The following is a 20,121-nucleotide window of genomic DNA, read 5'->3' on the forward strand; positions in this document are numbered from 1 at the left end:
TTAAAAACATGTATTTGTTTACCCCAACTGCTTCATGCGAGTGCACATATTAAAATTAAATTAAATCATGTTAAATATTTTATTTTTAAAATTCAGACCTTGTACAATGGAATTCAAGACAATTACAATTTTATGGAAAATGTCATTTCATTTCATTCTTCTTATGTATGCAGACAAGCTTTAAGCGTTGTTAATGGGTATGTGCAATAGCTACAAGTAAATTCAAGATAAGAAATAATAGTTCAAAGGAAGATTATTGAGGAATGAACAGAAAAAAGATTTTTTTCTAATATGAGAATAACCTGAGAACAACAGTGGATGGTAGCAACAATATGTGTTTCCATAAGGAGGGAATAATGGTCACACCATAGTGATACCATGTTGGAGTGAAGTGGTTGTCGTCCTAACACCTACAGTGTGTATTATTTACTGGTTTATATTATTTACTGTGTCTAACTACACAAATCATCCAATAGTCAACATCATTTGACATAAATCCTGGATATGTAACACTTGATCTCTATAAACTGAACTAAAGTAAAAAATAAAGCAACTGAAAGATGTAAAGATGAACAGATGATTGGTCCCGTATCTAAAGTAGCACTAACGTGCTCTGTGGTCATTAGATTGTTTTTGAATGAAGCATCTCAGAGGCAACGAACTTTAACACCTTTCAGATAACACAGGACCTCATTTGGTCAAATACAAAGACCTGACAGCAGCAGAACTTTAACGTACTGTTACCCTGCCCTATGAGTACAGTCCTGTCCAAATAAAGTCCACTGGGAAGGAAAAAATAAACAATGAAAACAGGAAATGACAGCGTTAACAATCTCATTGCCTGCACAGCAGTGAGCTGAAAAGCCCTGAATCTACTTTCAGATGGCCCCCAGCTGATTGTGGAAGAAACCTGTCCCTGTGGTTTCAGAATAAAACATCTGTTACCTCTGCCATGAGGTTATACTTTGTTCTTGTAGGTTTGTGTGACCGGGAAATTTGCTCATGGAAGAAATGAGAGACTCAAATGTCCTAATATTGTGGATTGTTTTTTTGCTAACTTCTCATGAACTACTGAATTAACTCCAATCTTGTTTGAGACTATGACCTTGATTTGTTTTGTCTTTTTTAAACAGAGACAATTGGTTCTGTAAAATCAGTTAATAAACAGTAACAAATGTAGAGGATTAGAAACACCTGGAGACATTATAAGACCCATTATCAACCATTTAAAATATAGATTGGAGCATAACTTTGCAAACGTTAGGAGAATTGTGATAAACCGCAATTAACAGCATCCCCACTGATGAAGAGAGGCTGTGAACGGCAAACCAAAAATGTTTTTAGCCAGCGTGACTGACCACGAGGAGTCGATGTGATTGGAAAACGTGACAACTAACTCCCCTTGTGTTCACAAAGAGTCCCACTCTCACTCAAACCCTTGAATGGATATATCTTCATTAATATACATGGCCCTGTCTATCGCTGTCCGGTTATGTTGCTGCCTCCAGGATTAATGTTGATGGAATCCAGTAAGGGACGGAGAGCCTGGCCAAATGGCCTAAAGAGGAAACACAGCAGAAAGAATAGTTACACTGAAATAAAGAGGCCTAGACAAAGTCTACATGTATCAAAGTTTGTGAGCTGGGGAAGGGGAAGTGGGAAATCAAATAAAAACATCAAGTGTAAGGAGACCACAATCCAAGATGCACAGAGAGAGGGAGAGGGAGAGAGAGAGAGAGAGAGAGAGAGAGAGAGAGAGAGAGAGAGAGAGAGAGGTTATCTAATGCCAAGAAAAGCTGACCAGCAAATTAGTGCATAATGCTGTTAACTCCATTAAAGAGGTTCTGTTTCCATTGCCTGTCTGTATGTCAGACAGCTGTGGCGTGACCAAGGAACAACCCATTACATTTTGGACTGAATCTGGATAAACAGGTGGATGCAGGTTTTTTTTTTCTTTTCTTGAACATGGTGAGACAGGGCATTTTCTGATATTTTCCTAAAAATGTAGTAAAAGTTTGTATATCTGATACAAACATAGATAGAACAAACTAAGCATATAGTAGCGCTGATTGAATGTGTGTAAATGGGTTAATTAGTGCTGTAAAGGACTTTGAGTGGTCGATAAGACCGGAAACACAGTCCACTTCACGTTCTATTTTGCAAAGATGATTGCATTAGCTGTGCTTCTGACAGTCGAGTCAGAGACGAACACCTGACAGAGCATCCACATGAACTGAGTGACAGGGGCCAAAGGAAAAACTACTGCAGAGAATACAAAGATTAACACCTACATTTCTAAAACTTTGCACACGAATAGTCAACCGCTTGGTGGATTGGTTTTGCATCATATAATAATAATATACAATTTTAATTTTAATTTAAACCATACACTAATGAACTGAAGATTTCTAGATTTGTGGCAAGGATCAGTATAATCAGAGAGTTTAGCAATGAAGACAGAAAGTAAGGTAGAGAGGAAAATAAGAGCTTTGGTGTTTTATGGTGCTTATAACATTGGGTCAACTCACGTGGACAGTACTTCAGATGGAAGGTCTGTAATGTACGATGGGATCTTTTTGCCTGTTAGGAATTGAGCCACCTCGTTGCTGAAAGTGTTGCAGTTGTGCTCGAACAAGTTGTACTTGTTACTGCTGTGAACCCAGAGAAAGAAGGAGAGAGGAACAAAGCAGACAGGGACATCAATTTAGAGAAAAGAGGCCAGACAGGGTGGAGAAGGGTGAGTGAGTGGCAAGACAAAAACAAAACAAAAAATAGAGACACTTTGGCAGAGAGATCACAGGAAGAACAGTGTGTGAGATTTATGCATTTTCAAGATTAATGTTTTTTTTGGTTTTCATTGGGATGACTAATAATCAAAGTCAGAGATTTATAGGTGAAAATAGGCTGTAATACTACAATTTTTGAAGAGTAGGTGGAGCAGTAAAGCATTTGTCCTGCAATTGTTACTATTATTCTTTTTTTTCCATTTGAGTCCTAATTTAATGTTCCAAGTTATGTTGACATATATGCATTCAAATGTTTACCAAAAGACACAAAACTATTGCCTTTAACTACAACAAGGTTTGACAAGATTTATTACCTTGATATAATACTCATATAAACAATGTTAACATTTTACAGACTCACTCCACCGCCTGACATCTGGTATGGCAGCACTTGGATTTAAATTTGAGTTTATAGTGTGAGCGGGAGCTTTTACCTGTATGTGGACTCTGCAAGTGAAGTCAGATACTCCATGAAGATCTCTGCAGGAACCTCGGTGATGCCCAGGTCCACAACGGAGTCAGGCTCACCCAAAGGGGTACCACCCTAGGACACAACACACACCTCAGTGTACGCCTTGTTTCCATCACTTTGACAAAAGCTTCTCGATCCATTACATTATTCATGTACAGCATTTAAAGTCACAAAGACTAATGCTTGATGCACTTTATAGTTGGGTAAAAGGATGAAGCCGATTCTTACAGGTAAACAACTATTGATGCCTTCGCCAACAAAGAAGTACTCCTTTCCATGGACCACAACCGCTGTGTGCCTGTAACACATAAATACACATGTTTTCCTATAAAACCAAACCTATGAATGCAGCGAACCACAGTAAACAGGGCCATTAGTGAGAAGACTTGTGAGAAGACTCTGTTCAGCAATTTGTAAAGTAGAGCCTATATTGATTAGCAGATAATATCGACCAATATTAATTTTTAACAGACACATTGGTATAAGAGTAACAGATATGTCAAATTTAATTTTACAGAAAGAATAATGCAGAAAATATGCACATTTGTATTTATTCCAAACATTTTTTAGCTCTATATCTTTGGAATCAGAGATAATTTTTGTTTTGAATATATGTTGGAAATTAGTTTTAAGCCTAATATCAGTATTGATAGAGTGTGAAAAGTGTTATATAAATAAAGATTATTGTTATTATTTTCATTATTAGTAGTAGTAGTATTATTATTAGTAATAGTAGTATAAGTAGTAATAGTATTAGCAATATTATTATAAGGATTGTAAAAAAGAAAAAAGCTGCTCTCACCATATCCCATCAAGGTGTTTCCCTGAGAAAAAAAACATATTGAATTATTGATGAATACGTGTTTTGTTGTAAATAAACAAATTTAATTTAGAAGCTTTCTATGTATCAAAGTAGAAAAGAAAGCCACAGCTCCATAGGCCTGAGTATCATCCCCGCTCTTTCCTGCGTTCTCTCGCGGGCTCGGGTGCACTCAAGGCGGCTTTCATGAAGGCAACCTGTCAGAAACTCACCCAGCATGACAGCGCTCAGCTGTCGGGCCATTCCTCTGGACAGGTCGTAGACGTACAGCTTCACTGGGAAGGAGTCAGTTTGGTCCATGGCAACAAAAATGACAACTGTAGTTAACTTGTTTTTAACTTTAGCTGACTCACTTCCACCGAGAACTAGCCGGTTAGCTAGCTTACCGGTAAATAGCACACAAAACTTTAATTAAAAAAACGTATGGCTGTAACTGCTACGAATATAAAACTATAAGATGGACGATTTGAAGTGAAAAATGTTATTAAAAATAAAGTCAATCTGTGGTGATATCCTGGCGACGCTGTGTCACTGTGGGACTATAAACAACAACATCTCTGTCAATGCAGCGTGGAGTCCCTCTGTTTACTTCCGGGGACGAGCCTCTCCGCAAACGTACGTCCCGCCTACCTTACTACGATTGGTCAGTATCTTTGCTCAACAGTCAAGCGTCCAATAGACGACGAGACGTCCAGTTCGACGTGCGTGCGCGCTCCCCCTGTCTGACAGCGCCAGCCATTGAAACTAAACTAGTCCGGACTTGAGAAGCGGCAAGAGAGAAGCGCAGCAGTAAGTTTCTGTGCAGTTCACTAAATGCTTGTGTTCTAAATCTGCTCAGGCCGTATATATATATAGTTAGTGTGCTCAGTTAGAAACATACAGATATTAAGGAAGCGACGTCAAAACCTAAAGAGATGAACAGTGGCTAATAAAAAGCTAAGCTAGCTAGCGTCACATTGCATGGCTGAAGTTGAACACGAATCACGTATGGATTAAACATAGCAGCGTTTACAGAGTTGTCGTTCTCTTATTAAATTAGCGCTAAGCTAAGTCGGTTTAAGTATTAATGCATTTGCAGAAAGTTCAGAAGGAGCGCAGCAAAGTAGTGTTATTGTCTTATCAATGCCGACAATCATGTTGCACCTTAATACTAAAAATGTAGCTGCAATCAAAACGGTTGATCCTGACCCAGCACACTGGCTAAGCTAACTCATGATGTGCGTCATTACAAAGTAGGATACTTCATTTGAAGTATGCAATGAAAACAAGGTGTCTCTTGCTGGTTTAATTCCCCCATTACCCTCCCATTCTTCATCGTTTATGTTTAGTCTTGTTTGTGTATGTAGCCAGGCTGCCTTTGCAACAGGAAGTGGATTTCCTGTGTAAATAAAGGCTGGATTTGAAGCCTTCTTCCAGAACTGACATTGTCCAAATGCTGTGATACCACACAGTTTAAGTATCAAATGACTGAACAGTATTCAAGCTCTTTCCTGCTCTCGAATCCTGTGACAGCAGCAGCCCTGATGGCCGAGTGGAACGCCTACTACCAAAATGAGGATGAGGAGGAAGAACAGGAGGATGGAGAGCAATCAACAGGTGAGATGACAGCAGCCTCGTTGTTTCATCCAAGCTGTAGATAACACAGGATCGGACACCATCGATCACTCTGATTTTAACCAGATCTGCAAAATGTTCCTACATGTTTATTTATTACCTCCGCCGAGGAAGTTGTGTTTTTAATCTGCATTTGTTCATGCGTTTTTTTTTGTTTTTGTTAGCAAGCAGGATTACTCAAAAACTTGACATCCGATTTCCATACAATTTTGTGGAGGAGTGGGGCATTACCCAAATAAGATCCCATTAATGGAGTGCATCCAGATAAATGGGCTTAATAAGGACTTTTTTTAAAATTGTTTTAAACATGGCGAGAGAGGGTGTGGAGGTATGCACTCTCTAAGTTCTTTATTGGTTTCACTTTGCATTTCACTAATTAGGTAACTCCTTATGGCAACTTTGATACCCTCAAGGGGAAGGTGAAGGGGCAGAAACAAATCAAGGAAGCACTTATAACCTTTGGAGTCTCTAAATAACTTTATTCAAGATACCATGAGCTGTATAACTGAGAATCTTCACACATAAATTACTTTGATGTGAACACTTTATAATACCATACAGCTTAGTACAATGCATTTCACTACATTTCACCATGTAATTTAACATTTGAGTATAAGTGTTAAACAAATGGCGTCTGATATCAACAGTTATCAATATCTGACCCCTTAGAGCTAAACCAAAACAAACTGGGCTCTCTGTCTTTGTTAGGAGATTACAAAATCACAGGAAGAGACAGTTTGGTGTTCTTGATTGATGCCTCCAAGGAAATGTTCATCAAAGGAGAAGATGGACAGCCCTCCAACTTTGACATGACCATGCAGGTAAGGGGACCACTTATCTTAGTCACTTGTGGTATAACAGGTATCCTGTACTATAGCTGGTGAAAGTATTTATAATTTATTAAGATTATTATCCGGATTTTAACATGCATAAGAAATATGACAAGAAATATGATGAAATGATTTCAGAGATTATGTATGCATTGAAACAGTATAGTTGGCGAAAGGGAATCTTTAGCGTAACTTATCATAAAGTTATTTGTTGGAAAGGATTTTTTAACAACCGAAATTGTAACAAAAATAGAGCTTCTATTTTGTTATTTTCAGACATGTCCCACTCCATTCATTAGTCTCATGATAATAAGCGTCTGTCTTCTCTTCATGTAGGTTGTGCGCAGTGTGTACACCAGTAAGATCATTAGTAGTCACAGGGACCTGGTGGCTCTAGTTTTCTACGGCACAGAACAAAGCAAAAACCCCAGGAACTCATTCAAGCACGTGTATGTTTACCACGACCTCGATGAACCTGGTGAGACTCTGAATTTTTTAACTAACACATGGTCAGATTTTAGAGTGTAGGTGCTTTTCCGCAATCGCAAATATAACTCAAATGTGTAGCGATAGAAAATGTAACTTTGTAACCTTTAAACTGTCATTACAAGTTATTTTACAAAAAATAAGAGAGCTTCAAATTAACATTAATTTGCAGTTCATTTTTGTAATTTATCTGCATGTGTAGCAAATTCAAGTACTGTAAGAAATCGACTGTATCCTGAACTACAATGCAGATCTTAGCCTTCCTTCATTAATATCTGATAAGCTAATTCTTTCCATCAATACAATGTTTTACCTTTCTACGAAATATCTTTCCTACACACCCAGTCTTTCTGTTTTTCCTCACTGGTCTTCTTACATGTTTCCTTTCCATTTCCCTTTTCCGTAGGTGCAAAGCGAGTGCAGGACGTGGACGCTCTGCGGGAGGCAAAAGGTGCAAAGCTCGCAGCAGAGACCATGGGCAGTGGAGAGACATCACTAGGTGACGCGCTGTGGTGCTGCAGCAACCTCTACAGTGACATCAAGCTTCGCCTCTCACACAAGAGGCTCATGATCTTCACCTGCAGGGATGAACCTCATGGAGGCGACAGTACGAAGGATCGACAGGCTCGCACCAAAGCCAGTGACCTCAAAGAGACAGGTGGGTCTGAAGTGAAGGCTGCTGGCCTTTTACATCCATCTGTAATACCTTTTATGTACTGTATACGTAGATGTTTGTCCAACCATATGACAGGACATGAAGTGACTGCAATGATATTACATTAAAGGCCAAATCCATACAACTATCAGCTCTGCTACGCCTGGCGTCCACACTACTCTGGAGTTTTAGAGCCGCTAAAATGGAGAAGTTTGGAAACGCTGCTGACTCCGGGGCTGCGTTTTAGTCAAGACGGGCAGAAATTGAGACGTATTAAAACAATTGGGTGTTTTCGGTCCTGACAAAGCCTTCGCTGATTTGTCATGCTTTTATCACATGACCCCCTTCTAGAAGAAAACAACCAGCATTAGCCTCCAGTCTAGAATGTAATATTTGAAACTAGAGCTTTAGGCATCTTCAGCCTGTGCAATCTTACCTGACTCATCCCTTTTTCCTCAGGTGTTATCATTGATTTAATGCACCTGATGAAACCTGGCGGCTTCGACGTCTCGATATTCTTTCGTGACATTGTAAGTCCACCAGAGGATGAGAGCGAGTTGGCGTTGCAGCTGGAGCCGTGTCAAAAAATGGAGGACCTCAAGAAGAGGGTGCGCGCCAAGGAGCAGAAGAAGAGAGCGATAACAAGGTAGAGATAAGTGACAAATTAATATTTTAATCCTACCCTGCATCCTGCTGTTTTATCTAGGCCTTTTTCCTTTTTTAAAAACGCACTGATCTGTCTTTTCTTTCCTCCTTTCTGCCATCCTTAGGTTAAAACTGTGTCTGGGTGAGGACCTAAACGTAGCCGTGGGGATTTATGCAAATGCCGTGACGGCCCGAAAACCTGGAGCCATCAAACTTTACAGGGAAACCAACGAGCCAGTCCGCAGCAAAACCCGTACCTTCCACACCCAGACCGGCAGCCTGCTGCTGCCCAGTGAGATAAAGAAAGCCCAGGTCAGACCAGACTAAATGTAATGCTAATCTAGTGGATGATTACATTACACATCAGAGGACTTATTCAGTGATTTCTCTCATTGCTCTGTTTGTGTGTGTCTGCTGCAGGTGTATGGTAAAAAGAAGATAGTGATGGAGAAGGATGAGGTGGATGCCATCAAGAAGTTTGATGATCCTGGACTGATTCTAATCGGATTCAAACCCATGGAGAGTCTGAAACTGCATCACTATGTCCGGCCTTCTCTCTTCATCTATCCTGAGGAGGATCAGGTTAAAGGTAGTGTGTGTGTGTGTGTGTGTGTGTGTGTGTGTGTGTGTGTGTGTGTGTGTGTGTGTGTGTGTGTGTGTGTGTGTGTGTGTGTGTGTGTGTGTGTGTGTGTGTGTGTGTGTGTGTGTGTGTGTGTTTACGCACAACTGTAAATTACAGAACATTCAAAATAAAACAATTTAACAGAATTCATTGTAGCTACTGAAGACTGTTTATAGCAATGTAGGCAGGGAGGAGCCCCATTGTCAAGAGGCAATCAAACTGGCTAAATGCAGTGTTGCCAATTTCCTACATGAATCCAAATTCATATTGAGCTGCTTTATAAAAGCTGCTTTCAGACATGTACTGAAGTCGGGACATTTTCCTAAAGAACCTGTATGTGAGAACTTAAATGTACGAGTCAGTTGCTTTGGACATTGTGCAGAATTTAGTTTTGCCATCCCTTGACTGAATGTTCCAGAAATGTTCCTGTTGTTGTGAACATGTCTGACAATCTCCCGCAGTCTTCTTAATATGTGAAAGGCAAACTCCAGAAAATGTCCAGACCCAATTTTCCAAACATTTTCCCAGACTTCATGTAAAACAAACTCTACATTTGTGTAGATAAATAGATATAGATGGTTATTTCTCAATATACTTTATATAGTAATCAAGTGTCTTATAGAGCTGGCCCACTAACTTGTTTGTTCACTGAGCTCTTATACATTTTGTTTTCTCCTCCTCAGGAAGTGCATGTCTGTTCTCCGCCTTGCTGACTAAGTGTAGCGAGAGGAACGTGTTCGCTCTGTGCCGTTGCATCTCCCGCCGAAACTACCCACCACGATTTGTTGCCCTGGTGCCTCAGGAAGAAGTGGTCGACGAGGGGAAAGTACAGAATATACCACCAGGTGATAAACTGCTGCACTCTGTGGGGGTTTTACTGTTTGATTAAATCCCACCACTGTGTGGCTTATCTATCTTGTGAGTACTTTATAGGTAATAAATAGGTCATTGTTGTGTACTGTTGGCTTCACTACAACTTATCATCTCTTGCCTGTATCAGGTTTCAACGCCATCTTCCTGCCGTATGCTGATGATATACGGACGCTGGATATTCCTCAGTTCCCGTCAGCCTCACAAACACAGGTGGATAAGATGAAGGAGATCGTCTCCAAACTCCGCTTCAAATACAGGTAGCTGCACGTATTCCGTTCACACAGATTTTAGATAAAACTTGTTGCTAATTTTTAACATTAAAACTTCCATACCAAGTTCATTTATCAATTTCTTTCTGTTAAATGTTTTGGTTCTTTGTGATCTTACACAGGAGTGATGCATTTGAGAACCCAGTCATCCAGCAACATTACAGGAACCTGGAGGCCTTGGCTCTGGACATGATAGCTCCAGAAGATACAGATGACCTCATCAGTAAGATGCAGACAAAAGCAGGGATGTTGGTACAAACATTGCTTGTTTCTTCATCTCACACTTTCTCCACCTGTCTCTCTCCATCTCTGTCTCAGTGCCAAAGGTGGATCAGATGGACGATCGTCTGGGTCCTCTGGTGCAGGAGTTCAAAGACCTGGTCTACCCTTCCAACTACAACCCAGACAACAAACCAGCTGCCAAACGCAAAACAGGTCAGAACTCAAGTCATCACTGAACCTAATGCTGGCCTCACACTTGAGTATCATCGGACCGCTTCAGCCCTCCTAGCAATTGCACGGGCATTGCCGTCCGGATCTGAGGTTGATCTGAACAGATCATCTGGCCAAATGATCCTGTAGTGTGAGGGGTTTACAGAGGTAATCTTGATGTCACAGACTGAATCCAAGTTGGGAGGAATCTAATCGAGATTGAGACTCTGACTCCACCAGTAAGAGCAAGCTGACTGGGAAGCATCACCAACACTTGTTTGACTCATTATGACCTGGTGCAACGTCTGCAGGGGAAATGTAGTTTGTTTGTCAGTGCTCTACAAAAGTTGTGATATTGAAGCAGATCACAGCCGAGTTTCATTGACAAATGAAAGTAACAATTAAGAAGATACAGACCCAGGTCCTGCTGACCAAGGCTCAGTTGGTAAGAGACATGTCTGTGAGTTTGCAAGTTTATATATATATATTTTTTATAAAATGTTTACAAGGTTTAGGGAAAAGGCAATGATTTACAATGAAAGCCAAATGTTGAAGATATTTCATGTCTATATCTGCTTCAGAGGGTGAGTAATAAAAGTTTTTACAACACAGAAAACCCTCAGGTTTTAGGGGGTGATTTTCAAGCAATGTTAACGTTTTACAGTGCATTTCTATTTGGCACATGTAGTTCTGGATTGATTCAACATCAAGTGTGTGTGATCCTGCATCTTAAGTGGATTGTCTCGTGTGTGAATTAAATATTAATCTGTTGTAATGTCTGTGCTCTCCCATGCTTTTTACATCAGTTTAGATTTGAAAATCCTCTAGTGTGCAACAAATGAAATGTGTGTTTGTTTTTCAACATAATTTTGAATGTTCTCTCCATTACTTTACTAAAAGCAAACACCGGAGGTGCAGCTGAGAAGAAGCCAAAGCTTGAAGTGTCAGAAGACGAGCTGAAGGCCCACGTGCAGAACGGCACCTTGGGAAAGCTGACCGTGCCGGTGCTGAAGGAGGCCTGTAAGCTGTTTGGAGTTCGGACCACTGGTACCAAGAAGCAGGAACTGATCGATGCTCTGGTGGCCCGCCTGGGTTAATGAACACTCCCTCAGATCTGTGTCTACTGTTAAACTTGAATCATGTGTAGTAAAGCTTTCAGCCACTTTGCAATATTCATGTCCTGGTAAAGTTAGTTCCATCGGCGGCTCATGACTTTTACTTCCTGTTTTTCTTGATAAGATTAAACCTGTTGCTTTACCTTTTCTAAAGGCAGCGTGTTTCTGTGCCTCTCTTTGACAATTCCTACACTTCATGTTTCAGTCCCGTATTTCATTACTAATGTAAAAAAAAAACATAATTTTCTGATCATCAAGAAACTTCAGATCGACTGATGTGCTTACATTCAACATTATTAACAAATGTATATGTGCTGGAATACACTGTATATGATGACTAGTTATGTCGCTTGTAGATAATCTTCCATTTGTATGAATAGAACAGAACCTTAATTACATCCCTGCATCATTGGTTTAGAGGCACATCCTATGCTGCATTTCCAGTTCTTGAAGCAAGGAGAGAGGTGTGTCCTTTCAAAGTCAGAGCGCAGTGTTATCAGCATACCAGGCTCCTCAGTTGTGTTGCTCAATGACACAGAGCACAATGACACAGAGCCAGTATTCCTGTTGAGGGCAGGCCTGTGCAGGCTAATGCTACAACAGCAGAAAGAAGGAACCACATACAACTTGGAGCGTGTGAGTGTGAGTCATTTCAGGTTTGTACACGGCATTCCTGGAGGAGGATTGTCAGACAACACACCAGGTAATGGAACTTTAACAAATAGTTAAAATAGGACTTTGGATTACATTGTACTGTATGTATGGAGCTATCCATGTTTTATTTTTGTTTACTGTCATGAAAGTTTGCTCTGAATCAATGTACAACTGGCTGATTCTTGATGTTTTTGTTAGTCTGAAGTGTGGCACAAAAAAAGCTACTTGATGTTTGCTCTAACCACAGATTAGATCCTCAATGAAAAACATGTCAACAATGGTGTTACTTTGAACTTTCAGGGCTTTTATTTTGACGGTTGGAAGCTGAAGTGCTGTCGCCTGCTGCTCGCTGCCTTGACTCTGACTGAGAGTCTGGTAACTGCATAAAAAATGGAGTGTCAGTGTGACAAGGATGGGGATGTTGTGCCAGGTAAGGTGGAATTTTAAAGAGTCACCAAAACCTACCTAGATACCAGTAAAGACATTAAAGTTGTCGGCAGTTTTCCATAGATAATATGCAGATGGTTATTAGTGTTTTTACTTCTATTCAGTTACAGTACATTCTAAATGAGAACTTAATGAGAAGTGTATCAGTCTATATCTAAGTCATTGTATTACTGTGTCTATAAGTTTGCAGGCTGTGCAGTCAATTAGTTAGTGGTTTGTTTTTTTCAAAAATAAGTGAAAAAATTGTTCAGACAATTTGACAAAACTATCAAATAATGGTTTGTACACAGCAGATCAACCAGTGTTAAATGAACTCTGAGTGTGTTAGATTTACACTATAAAAGCGTCCTCACGGTGTTAAATGAACACTCATGAAAGTTTAATAAAAATTTAACAAAGAGTGTTGAGTGAACACTGCAGAGTGTTCAAATTCAATTAAAGCCCTCAAAAAGCCAATTCATTTGCCTGAAAAAAAAAAATAATAATAATAAGGGGCCCGAGCACATGCTTTGGTGAGAATTTGAGCATGGCTAGGCCCTGAAAAAGCCCCAAAAGGGAAATACAAATCCTTCGAAATACAATAGGGCCAAGCATATGGCATCAGTAAAGCCATCATCATCATATAGCACAACATCACATATCACAACATCATATATCACTGCCTTCTCAGCAGCTGCCACAGCTCTGAGACAGATTTGAAGTCCAGCTTCCTTTGTTTTTGGTTGTAGCCTCTGATGCTGAGCCGTCAACAAACAACTCCACTCCTGCATTATCAGCATCAAAGGATTCATGGTCCATGTATGTCCGAGATACAGAACCTCGTGTTTTGATGGCGTGTAATCAAACCTTGAAGCCACGCCACGGTCACACCGTGTGACGAAAAATCGATCTTTGAGGTCGTTTTCATCTCCATCTTGTTTAGATGACACTCATCTCAATTTGAAGTTGATCTGATGAAAGCCCAGGGACAAGTTCGTCAAAGTAAAAATGTGAAAAATGGCCACTAAATGCAAAATGGCGGGCTTCCTGTTGCGTTTTTCCAATTGCACCTCTAGACCTTTTTGTTTGTCTGGTCATGATACACCAGTGTATCGATTTTTGTGAAGATCGGTCAATGTGAACTCAGGGGCTGCGTTCCAGGGGGCGCTGTTGAGCCATTTTGCCACGCCCATTTAAAATTACTCCAGTATACGTAATCGGGCCCTAATAATGGCTGACACAGAAAAGTGTGGTTTTTACTCTACACTGGTCTCAGAAACACTCTGAGTGAAGGTTTTTAGAGTGGACACATATACAAACATATATAGTGTTACATTTAACACACTGAGTCAATTTAACACTGGTGATTTTGCCTTGTGATACTACAGCACAAGTGTGGCTGTGGCTCTGGAGGTTGTCCCCCGTCCACTCATTCACTAACCAGGGGTCAGCGGTTCAATCCTAATCTCCTCTGTTCCACATGACAAAGTTTTCTTTGGCAAGATACTGAGCCCCGAATTCCCCCTGATGGGAGCGTGTGAGTGTGTGAGTGTGTGATAGAGGAAGTGCTGAACCTAAACGCCTCCACACTGCACACTTGCATTCGGGGTTTTCCTGGATTTAGAGCATTTCGTTCTTAGGGTCAATGGTAAATCACATGATAAGTTTTGAACAGCACTGCTATACTAATGTCACGCCCCCCCCTCCCTTTTCCCCCTCTCTGTTCAGGCTGGTGGCTGGGCGGCAACAACTTCCAGATGGGAGGTTTCGCTGTGGTCGGATATCTTCTCTACAGATTCTCTCAGAGTCAGTCACTCATGGCAACAGAAACGTTCACACGCATTCGTAAACACAGAGAGTTCCTCTGACATATCAGACATATTGTTACTAAGTCTTGGTCAGGAACATAGACTGTAAATAAAGATGGACGACACGTCTCCACTTCCTCCCTTTGCACAAAAATGAAGCCAAAAATTCCCACGCCAGATTAGATATAAGATAAAACTTTATTGATCCCACGCCGGGGAAATCCACTTCTTACAGCTGCAGTCAGTCAGAATGAGGTAGATAAGATCATAAGAAAAGGCAATTGAATGAAAAATACGAATGCAATAAAAATACAGAGGATGTACATGATATACACCTTTCACTATGGAATATTGTTTGTATAGAGATGTACTTGAGTAAAGTGCAGTGGCACAAGATGATTACACAAGGATGTAAACTGTATTTGTGCATTAGTATAAGGAGATGTTGAAATAGATGTATCCATATGCATATATAGACTGTTTATATGGATGTAGGCAGGTATGGTATATAAAAAGAATGGCGCCTTTAAGGTACCCAAGGCCGCTTTACCAAAACAAAAATAAAACAAACCAAGGACAGAAAATATTAGTAGATATTGATATTGAAAACTAGTGGTGAAAAATATCTGCCACAAACTACAAAGGGTAGGATGGTCCGAAAGTAAAGACAGACAGACTATCACATTAAAGGGTTCAGCCTCTACACTGGATTAGTTAAAAATTACATAATAACATCATCAGCCTGATCTTTAAATTAACAAGAGTCCTCCATAGAAAATCTGTTTTTGTTTTACTCCTGCAAAACTCCAGCAGTGCAAAATTAACATATGAATTATATATAGAAACACGCTGAGAACCACAAAAGGTATTTAAATCAGGAGTCGGCATCCTGTTGTCCCAGATGCAGCCTTCCACATTTCTAATGAAGAGAAGTTCCCATGTAATAACAATTCAAATATTCCCATATTATTACGATTTTTATATATTTACTTAATATATTTTTAAAAGCCTGTGCTCTCAGGGCAGTTTCCAGGATCTGAATTTGAATGACTCATGAGTACCTATGATTAGTTAGAAGAGCTGCTTCCATCAGCTTCATGTTTATTGCTTTAATACTTCCATTTTTATAGGCATATTTATGAATACACTTTTTAAAATCCGTTTGAGGGGCCTGAGGCAATTTATAAGTGACTATAAAACGTTATGAGCATTAACAATTTGAATAATTATTAGTCTATTATCATCCACTATTAAGAAACAGTATTTTTCCCACCACCACATTCTTATAATCAGTTATGTGTCATGACTCCTGCTGTGACACTGATGGTCCTCCTGTTCTCTCTGCAGCGCTCCCAGCTCTGATCCGATGGCCCATTCGTCTCTTCTGCTCTTTAACTGGTGAGTTTACTTAAGACCATGTGAGATCAAATAAGAACAATATTCCAATAGGATTTCTGTGTGTGTTTCTATGATATGAAATGATGACACAAGATAAACGTGTGCCATGGTTCTCGCCTCAGGTCTGTCAGCTCTTTGGGGCTGGGTGAGCCACCTCGTGCGAACACTGCGTGGTAAGGCAATACGCCCCTCTTATCTGACCGGGGAGAATAAAGAGGAAAAAACACATTTCAGCTGAAAAGACAAACTGACGTTTCTGTTTGTGTCTCAGGTATCAAGAGGTTATTCAAATTCCTGTCCGGGATTTGGCGGTTTATCGTAGGTGAGCTGCATGTAATTTACTCTTCACTGTGGACTGCATATTGACTTTTTAAAGGAAGGAAAACAAGCCAGGAGATGTTTACAGTCTTAGTTGGGTAAGTTTGGATATAGTCAGAGGAAGTGACTCAAGAATTCAAGCAACCACATGACACCAGTGTATTATCTATATATAGGGGACTTTGGCTTATTTAGGCAAGGCCCAGTAGATGTAACAAAGTACATGTACTTCATCACTGTACTTCAGTACATTTTCCATGTATCAGTTATTTACTTAAGTAGATTTATTTTTTGGTAGTCTTACTTTTACTCCACCACATATATCAACAGTTATCTGTACTCTCTACCCCATTACATTTTTACAACATGTGTCACCTTGTTTTTTTGATTTTTAAAAGTAATCAATAACAAGGGGTAATCTGTCTATTGATCCAATCAGAGGGGGAAGGTAACAGTAGACCCTGACCCCTGGTGAAGAAACACCTGATATGGACTCTGAAGAAGCTGAGACTTAGCCATAATGACCTTTTGTCTGATGAAGATACATTATCATACACAGAGGTCATTCAATGTGCTTTACAGAAATAAAAGAAATATAAAAGTACAGATCAGAAGCATAAAAAACATAAAAAATGGTAAAACACTTAAAAACAAATATAGAAACAGTATTAAAGTACAAATTACAAAGCAGGTAATGTCTAATTAAAATGCAGGGATACGACCAAATGAAGGGAAATAAATAGAGCTGTTTTCTATTTATAGCAGGTTGTGGTTGGGGCAGATTTGATTTAGGGACAGATCTGCATAATAATCATAGGCCTTTAAGTTAGAGGTTAAACTGGCTTCCGTTTTGAGCGGCAAACATTTTCAATCCACATCAATTTTAGAATTTAAGAACATCGACACTTCTGACCTTCTTGTGTGAGACTATTTCTAACACTTGTTGATTCACAATGCAATTTCAGTTTCTCTGCAAAGTTCTTGATTATTTATCTTAAAAAATCATATCCCCTCTATAGGATCATCCACAGATGGAGACATGGGCAATCCAAGCAGTAAACCAGGCTTGAGGCTGATCCTCATTGGGCCCGCTGGTGGAGGACGGACCACCTTGCTTAATACTTTGTCGGGCAACAGTGACACAAATGCACCAAAGGGTCACCTTTTAAATTGCACCAAGCAAATGACAGTATTGGACGGTAGAGAGGTTACACTGATCGACACCCCGGATATTCTTGGGCCATCACTGGGGATTAACAGTAGAGCCAGGGAGGCTTTAAGGAGCCTTCAGCTTGTGAGTCCTGGACCACACGCCTTCCTGCTGGTGGTCCAGGCTCCAGGCTCCAGCATGGGGATCGGCCACGACGCTAACCAGGCGATGCAAGCCATGCTAGAGCTGTTTGGAGAGGGGGTGGTGGGGCACATCATCCCAGTGCTCACCCACGCAGACAGGCTGGGTGGGAGGCGCACTGTGGATCAGCTGCTGGAAGTGGACACTGGGGCTCTGAGAAGGGCTGTGTCTCTGTGCGGCCAGAAGCCTGAGCTGGTGGACAACCGGCCAGACTGCCCCCCAGAGGAGCAGAGTGCGACGCGCAGGCAGTTGGTGGGGCGGGTGATGGAGCTGAAGGAGCTGAGGGGGCATTTCGTCCACGAGCTGCAGAGGAGGGAGGACCGGATCAGGGAGGAGCTGCTGACTGACATGGCCTCTGCACTGGCAAGAAAACTAGGACACATGTGAATGAAGGAGAAAGAGCCTCAGTGTAGTTGGTGTGTGAAACAGTTACTAGGGCAGTGGGTAAAATAAGGAAAGGAGATTCATTTGTGTGTTAAACATTCTATTTTGACTTTAAGTGTAAGGTTGATTCCCTGTCTGAGGTATTTTTCTCACCCTGCTGGTTTACCCTTGTCCAAATGAATTTACTACTCATGGTGGCCGGTTGGTTTTCAACATGACACAGATGCTTGTGGTTGAAACTCATGGTCACACAAACTGAATTTTCCTATTCTGATGTATTGAAATTCTTGAATGTCTGCATATTGTTCAGCGTGAGCCTGTGCCTCATGTTTTCATACTCTGCTCCAGTGCCGAGCCCTCCTCTATCTTCTATAATGTATGAAGGATATGAAACTTTAAAGACGATCGGGGAAAATAAACTGAAGTCACATTGGGACTAGAGTTCAGCAGCAGTTCTTAGAGCACTCTGGACTTTGTCCAGAAGCCTCTGAAATGACATTTAGTCCAAAAATATAACAATTACTCAATTGAATTACTGGTGATACACACTATATTCATGTAGCTGAGTTCAGAGGAGATTTTTAACAGATACGAATAACAGGTTCATGTTTCATTTACACTTTCATTTTGACTTGTCATTTGCAGAATTGTCAGATCTTAAACCCCAAATTAGAACAGGAAAGTGGTTCTGACTGTGATGAGAGACAGCACTTTACAAACAGACCTTTGATAGACCCCTCAGCTTCCTCATCAGCCTAATAATATTAATAATAATGATAATGATGAGTATTATGCATTTGATTTAAATTGGTCTTTTTTAGACACTTTACATAGGTTTAAAATGTAGAATGCAAATAAAAGCAAATTACTAAAACTATAAAATAAATGTCATAATTGTACATAATTAGAGATCTCACCAGTATTATCTTAAGTCTTTATTAATGCTTTATCGTCAGGTAACCCACCAAAAACTTGGTCAGAAGCAATTATCTCTGTCATACATAAGGAAGGCAAAGACCCAACTTCATGTGGGGGGTACAGACCTGTTAGCTTGCTCTGCTTAAAAATATTATCTAGCATATTGGCACACAGAGTGCATAAATATATAACTAAATGAATCAAACCGGGTCAAACAGGTTGCTAACAATATTAGGAGAACATTAAATCGTATATCATGTACCAAAAACACCTCCCAGCCCCCTATGATGCACAGAAGGTATTGGCTGAATCTGTTTTAGGTTTCATTAAATCTTCATAGGGTGGCTGAAAATAGTATATTTAGACATTTGATTTGATTGGAAGGTGAAAATTTGATTTTTCTTTCTATCACCTCAAAGTAGATTAATAGCTCTGATCTATGTTGGAGGGGCTGTGGATCGGTTGGGGAGATTTACTCTGGGACTGCCTAAAGCTCCTGGATTTCTGGAAGAACGTTCAGAAAGAGATTAAACAGATTTGGGGTATTAACTTTGCTCTAGATCCTGAACTTTATATATTAGGCACTAATATCCCTGATAATGTGACAAACAGGGACTTCATTTCTTTCATGAGAACTCTGCTCTTAATAGCAAAGAAAATTATAACAGTTTTCTGGTTGAAGCCGCAGCCCCCCAACATCACAATGGAGAGACAGGGTCTTTTTGATGGAGAAAATCACAGCAAGATTACAGCTGAAAACAGACAGGTTTATGGAAAGATGGTCATCTGTAATGCATCTAATGCCAGAGCTCTAGTCACCTCTTTTTCTTTTCTTTTCTTTTATGTGCTTATCTCCTTGTTTCTATCTTTACTTGTATTTCTCATTATGGATACATCTCTCATTTAAGTTTTGTCTCAGGGTTAAACCATAAAATATGTTTATTGAATACTGTAATTATTATATCTGTATGTCAAGGATGTGTAAGTATGGGCTTAAGAACCAGAGAAGTGATTTCTGCCAACTCAGAAGAATAATTTAATGACAACGCTCAACACGGACATGAAAAGAATGTCACCTAAAAACAAGTGTATGTGTATAAGCATCTCCATGTTGTTTGTTCGTTATGTTCTATGTGTTGAATAAAAAATACGTTCCAAAAAATAAAAAATGCAGTTCTGAAGAGGTGGGTTTGAAGTAGTGTGATTATGCAAACACCTCAGTAAAGATAAGAAAAACAACACCCG

The 20,121-nt window shown here is 40.1% G+C and overlaps 3 protein-coding genes across 5 annotated transcripts; 2 read left to right on the plus strand and 1 right to left on the minus strand.

Moving 5' to 3' along the window:
- Nucleotides 1-725: 725 nt before the first annotated feature.
- On the minus strand, nt 726-4,668 carry desi1b (desumoylating isopeptidase 1b). Its single transcript, XM_034571227.1, has 8 exons — nt 4,291-4,668; nt 4,061-4,082; nt 3,487-3,556; nt 3,221-3,330; nt 2,529-2,651; nt 1,442-1,558; nt 1,268-1,337; nt 726-935 (listed from the first exon to the last, which is right to left on the minus strand). Exons 1-6 carry the CDS (start codon nt 4,376-4,378, stop codon nt 1,477-1,479), a joined length of 495 nt encoding a protein of 164 aa, XP_034427118.1. The 5' UTR covers nt 4,379-4,668; the 3' UTR covers nt 726-935; nt 1,268-1,337; nt 1,442-1,476.
- A 142-nt stretch (nt 4,669-4,810) lies between these two features.
- On the plus strand, nt 4,811-11,776 carry xrcc6 (X-ray repair complementing defective repair in Chinese hamster cells 6). 3 transcript variants are annotated; one of them, XM_034571157.1, is made up of 13 exons: nt 4,811-4,867; nt 5,591-5,674; nt 6,401-6,513; nt 6,859-7,000; nt 7,415-7,666; nt 8,123-8,309; nt 8,434-8,620; nt 8,729-8,897; nt 9,614-9,775; nt 9,931-10,060; nt 10,195-10,295; nt 10,391-10,507; nt 11,405-11,776. In XM_034571157.1, exons 2-13 carry the CDS (start codon nt 5,602-5,604, stop codon nt 11,599-11,601), a joined length of 1,830 nt encoding a protein of 609 aa, XP_034427048.1. In that variant the 5' UTR covers nt 4,811-4,867; nt 5,591-5,601; the 3' UTR covers nt 11,602-11,776. The 3 variants fall into 3 exon arrangements, 2 of the variants coding, with proteins under 2 accessions (XP_034427048.1, XP_034427050.1); XM_034571159.1 differs by having other exon boundaries at nt 4,850-4,867; nt 5,594-5,674; XR_004612217.1 differs by lacking the exons at nt 4,811-4,867; nt 11,405-11,776 and adding an exon at nt 10,653-10,787 and having other exon boundaries at nt 5,576-5,674; nt 10,391-10,614.
- Nucleotides 11,777-11,971: 195 nt separating this feature from the next.
- Nucleotides 11,972-19,091, plus strand: LOC117753232 (GTPase IMAP family member 1-like). Its single transcript, XM_034571203.1, has 7 exons — nt 11,972-12,322; nt 12,574-12,703; nt 14,428-14,505; nt 15,855-15,905; nt 16,028-16,078; nt 16,177-16,227; nt 17,243-19,091. The coding sequence occupies exons 2-7, from the start codon at nt 12,664-12,666 to the stop codon at nt 17,959-17,961; spliced, it is 990 nt and encodes a 329-aa protein (XP_034427094.1). The 5' UTR covers nt 11,972-12,322; nt 12,574-12,663; the 3' UTR covers nt 17,962-19,091.
- Nucleotides 19,092-20,121: the final 1,030 nt, after the last annotated feature.

This window comes from Hippoglossus hippoglossus, chromosome 19 (genome assembly GCF_009819705.1).
Source record: "Hippoglossus hippoglossus isolate fHipHip1 chromosome 19, fHipHip1.pri, whole genome shotgun sequence".
Lineage (NCBI taxonomy): Eukaryota > Metazoa > Chordata > Actinopteri > Pleuronectiformes > Pleuronectidae > Hippoglossus > Hippoglossus hippoglossus.

Coding starts and splice junctions, on each gene's coding strand:
- desi1b (XM_034571227.1), bottom strand. CDS start 4,378: ATGGACCAAACTGACTCCTTCCCAGTGAAGCTGTACGTCTACGACCTG. Junction 3,331..3,486: donor GCATCAATAGTTGTTTACCT/GTAAGAATCGGC, acceptor GTTGTGTCCTAG/GGTGGTACCCCTTTGGGTGA. Junction 2,652..3,220: donor CTTGCAGAGTCCACATACAG/GTAAAAGCTCCC, acceptor CTGGGTTCACAG/CAGTAACAAGTACAACTTGT.
- xrcc6 (XM_034571157.1), top strand. CDS start 5,602: ATGGCCGAGTGGAACGCCTACTACCAAAATGAGGATGAGGAGGAAGAA. Junction 8,621..8,728: donor GTGAGATAAAGAAAGCCCAG/GTCAGACCAGAC, acceptor TGTCTGCTGCAG/GTGTATGGTAAAAAGAAGAT. Junction 10,061..10,194: donor AAACTCCGCTTCAAATACAG/GTAGCTGCACGT, acceptor GATCTTACACAG/GAGTGATGCATTTGAGAACC.
- LOC117753232 (XM_034571203.1), top strand. CDS start 12,664: ATGGAGTGTCAGTGTGACAAGGATGGGGATGTTGTGCCAG. Junction 14,506..15,854: donor TCTCTACAGATTCTCTCAGA/GTCAGTCACTCA, acceptor TTCTCTCTGCAG/CGCTCCCAGCTCTGATCCGA. Junction 16,079..16,176: donor CCTCGTGCGAACACTGCGTG/GTAAGGCAATAC, acceptor TTTGTGTCTCAG/GTATCAAGAGGTTATTCAAA.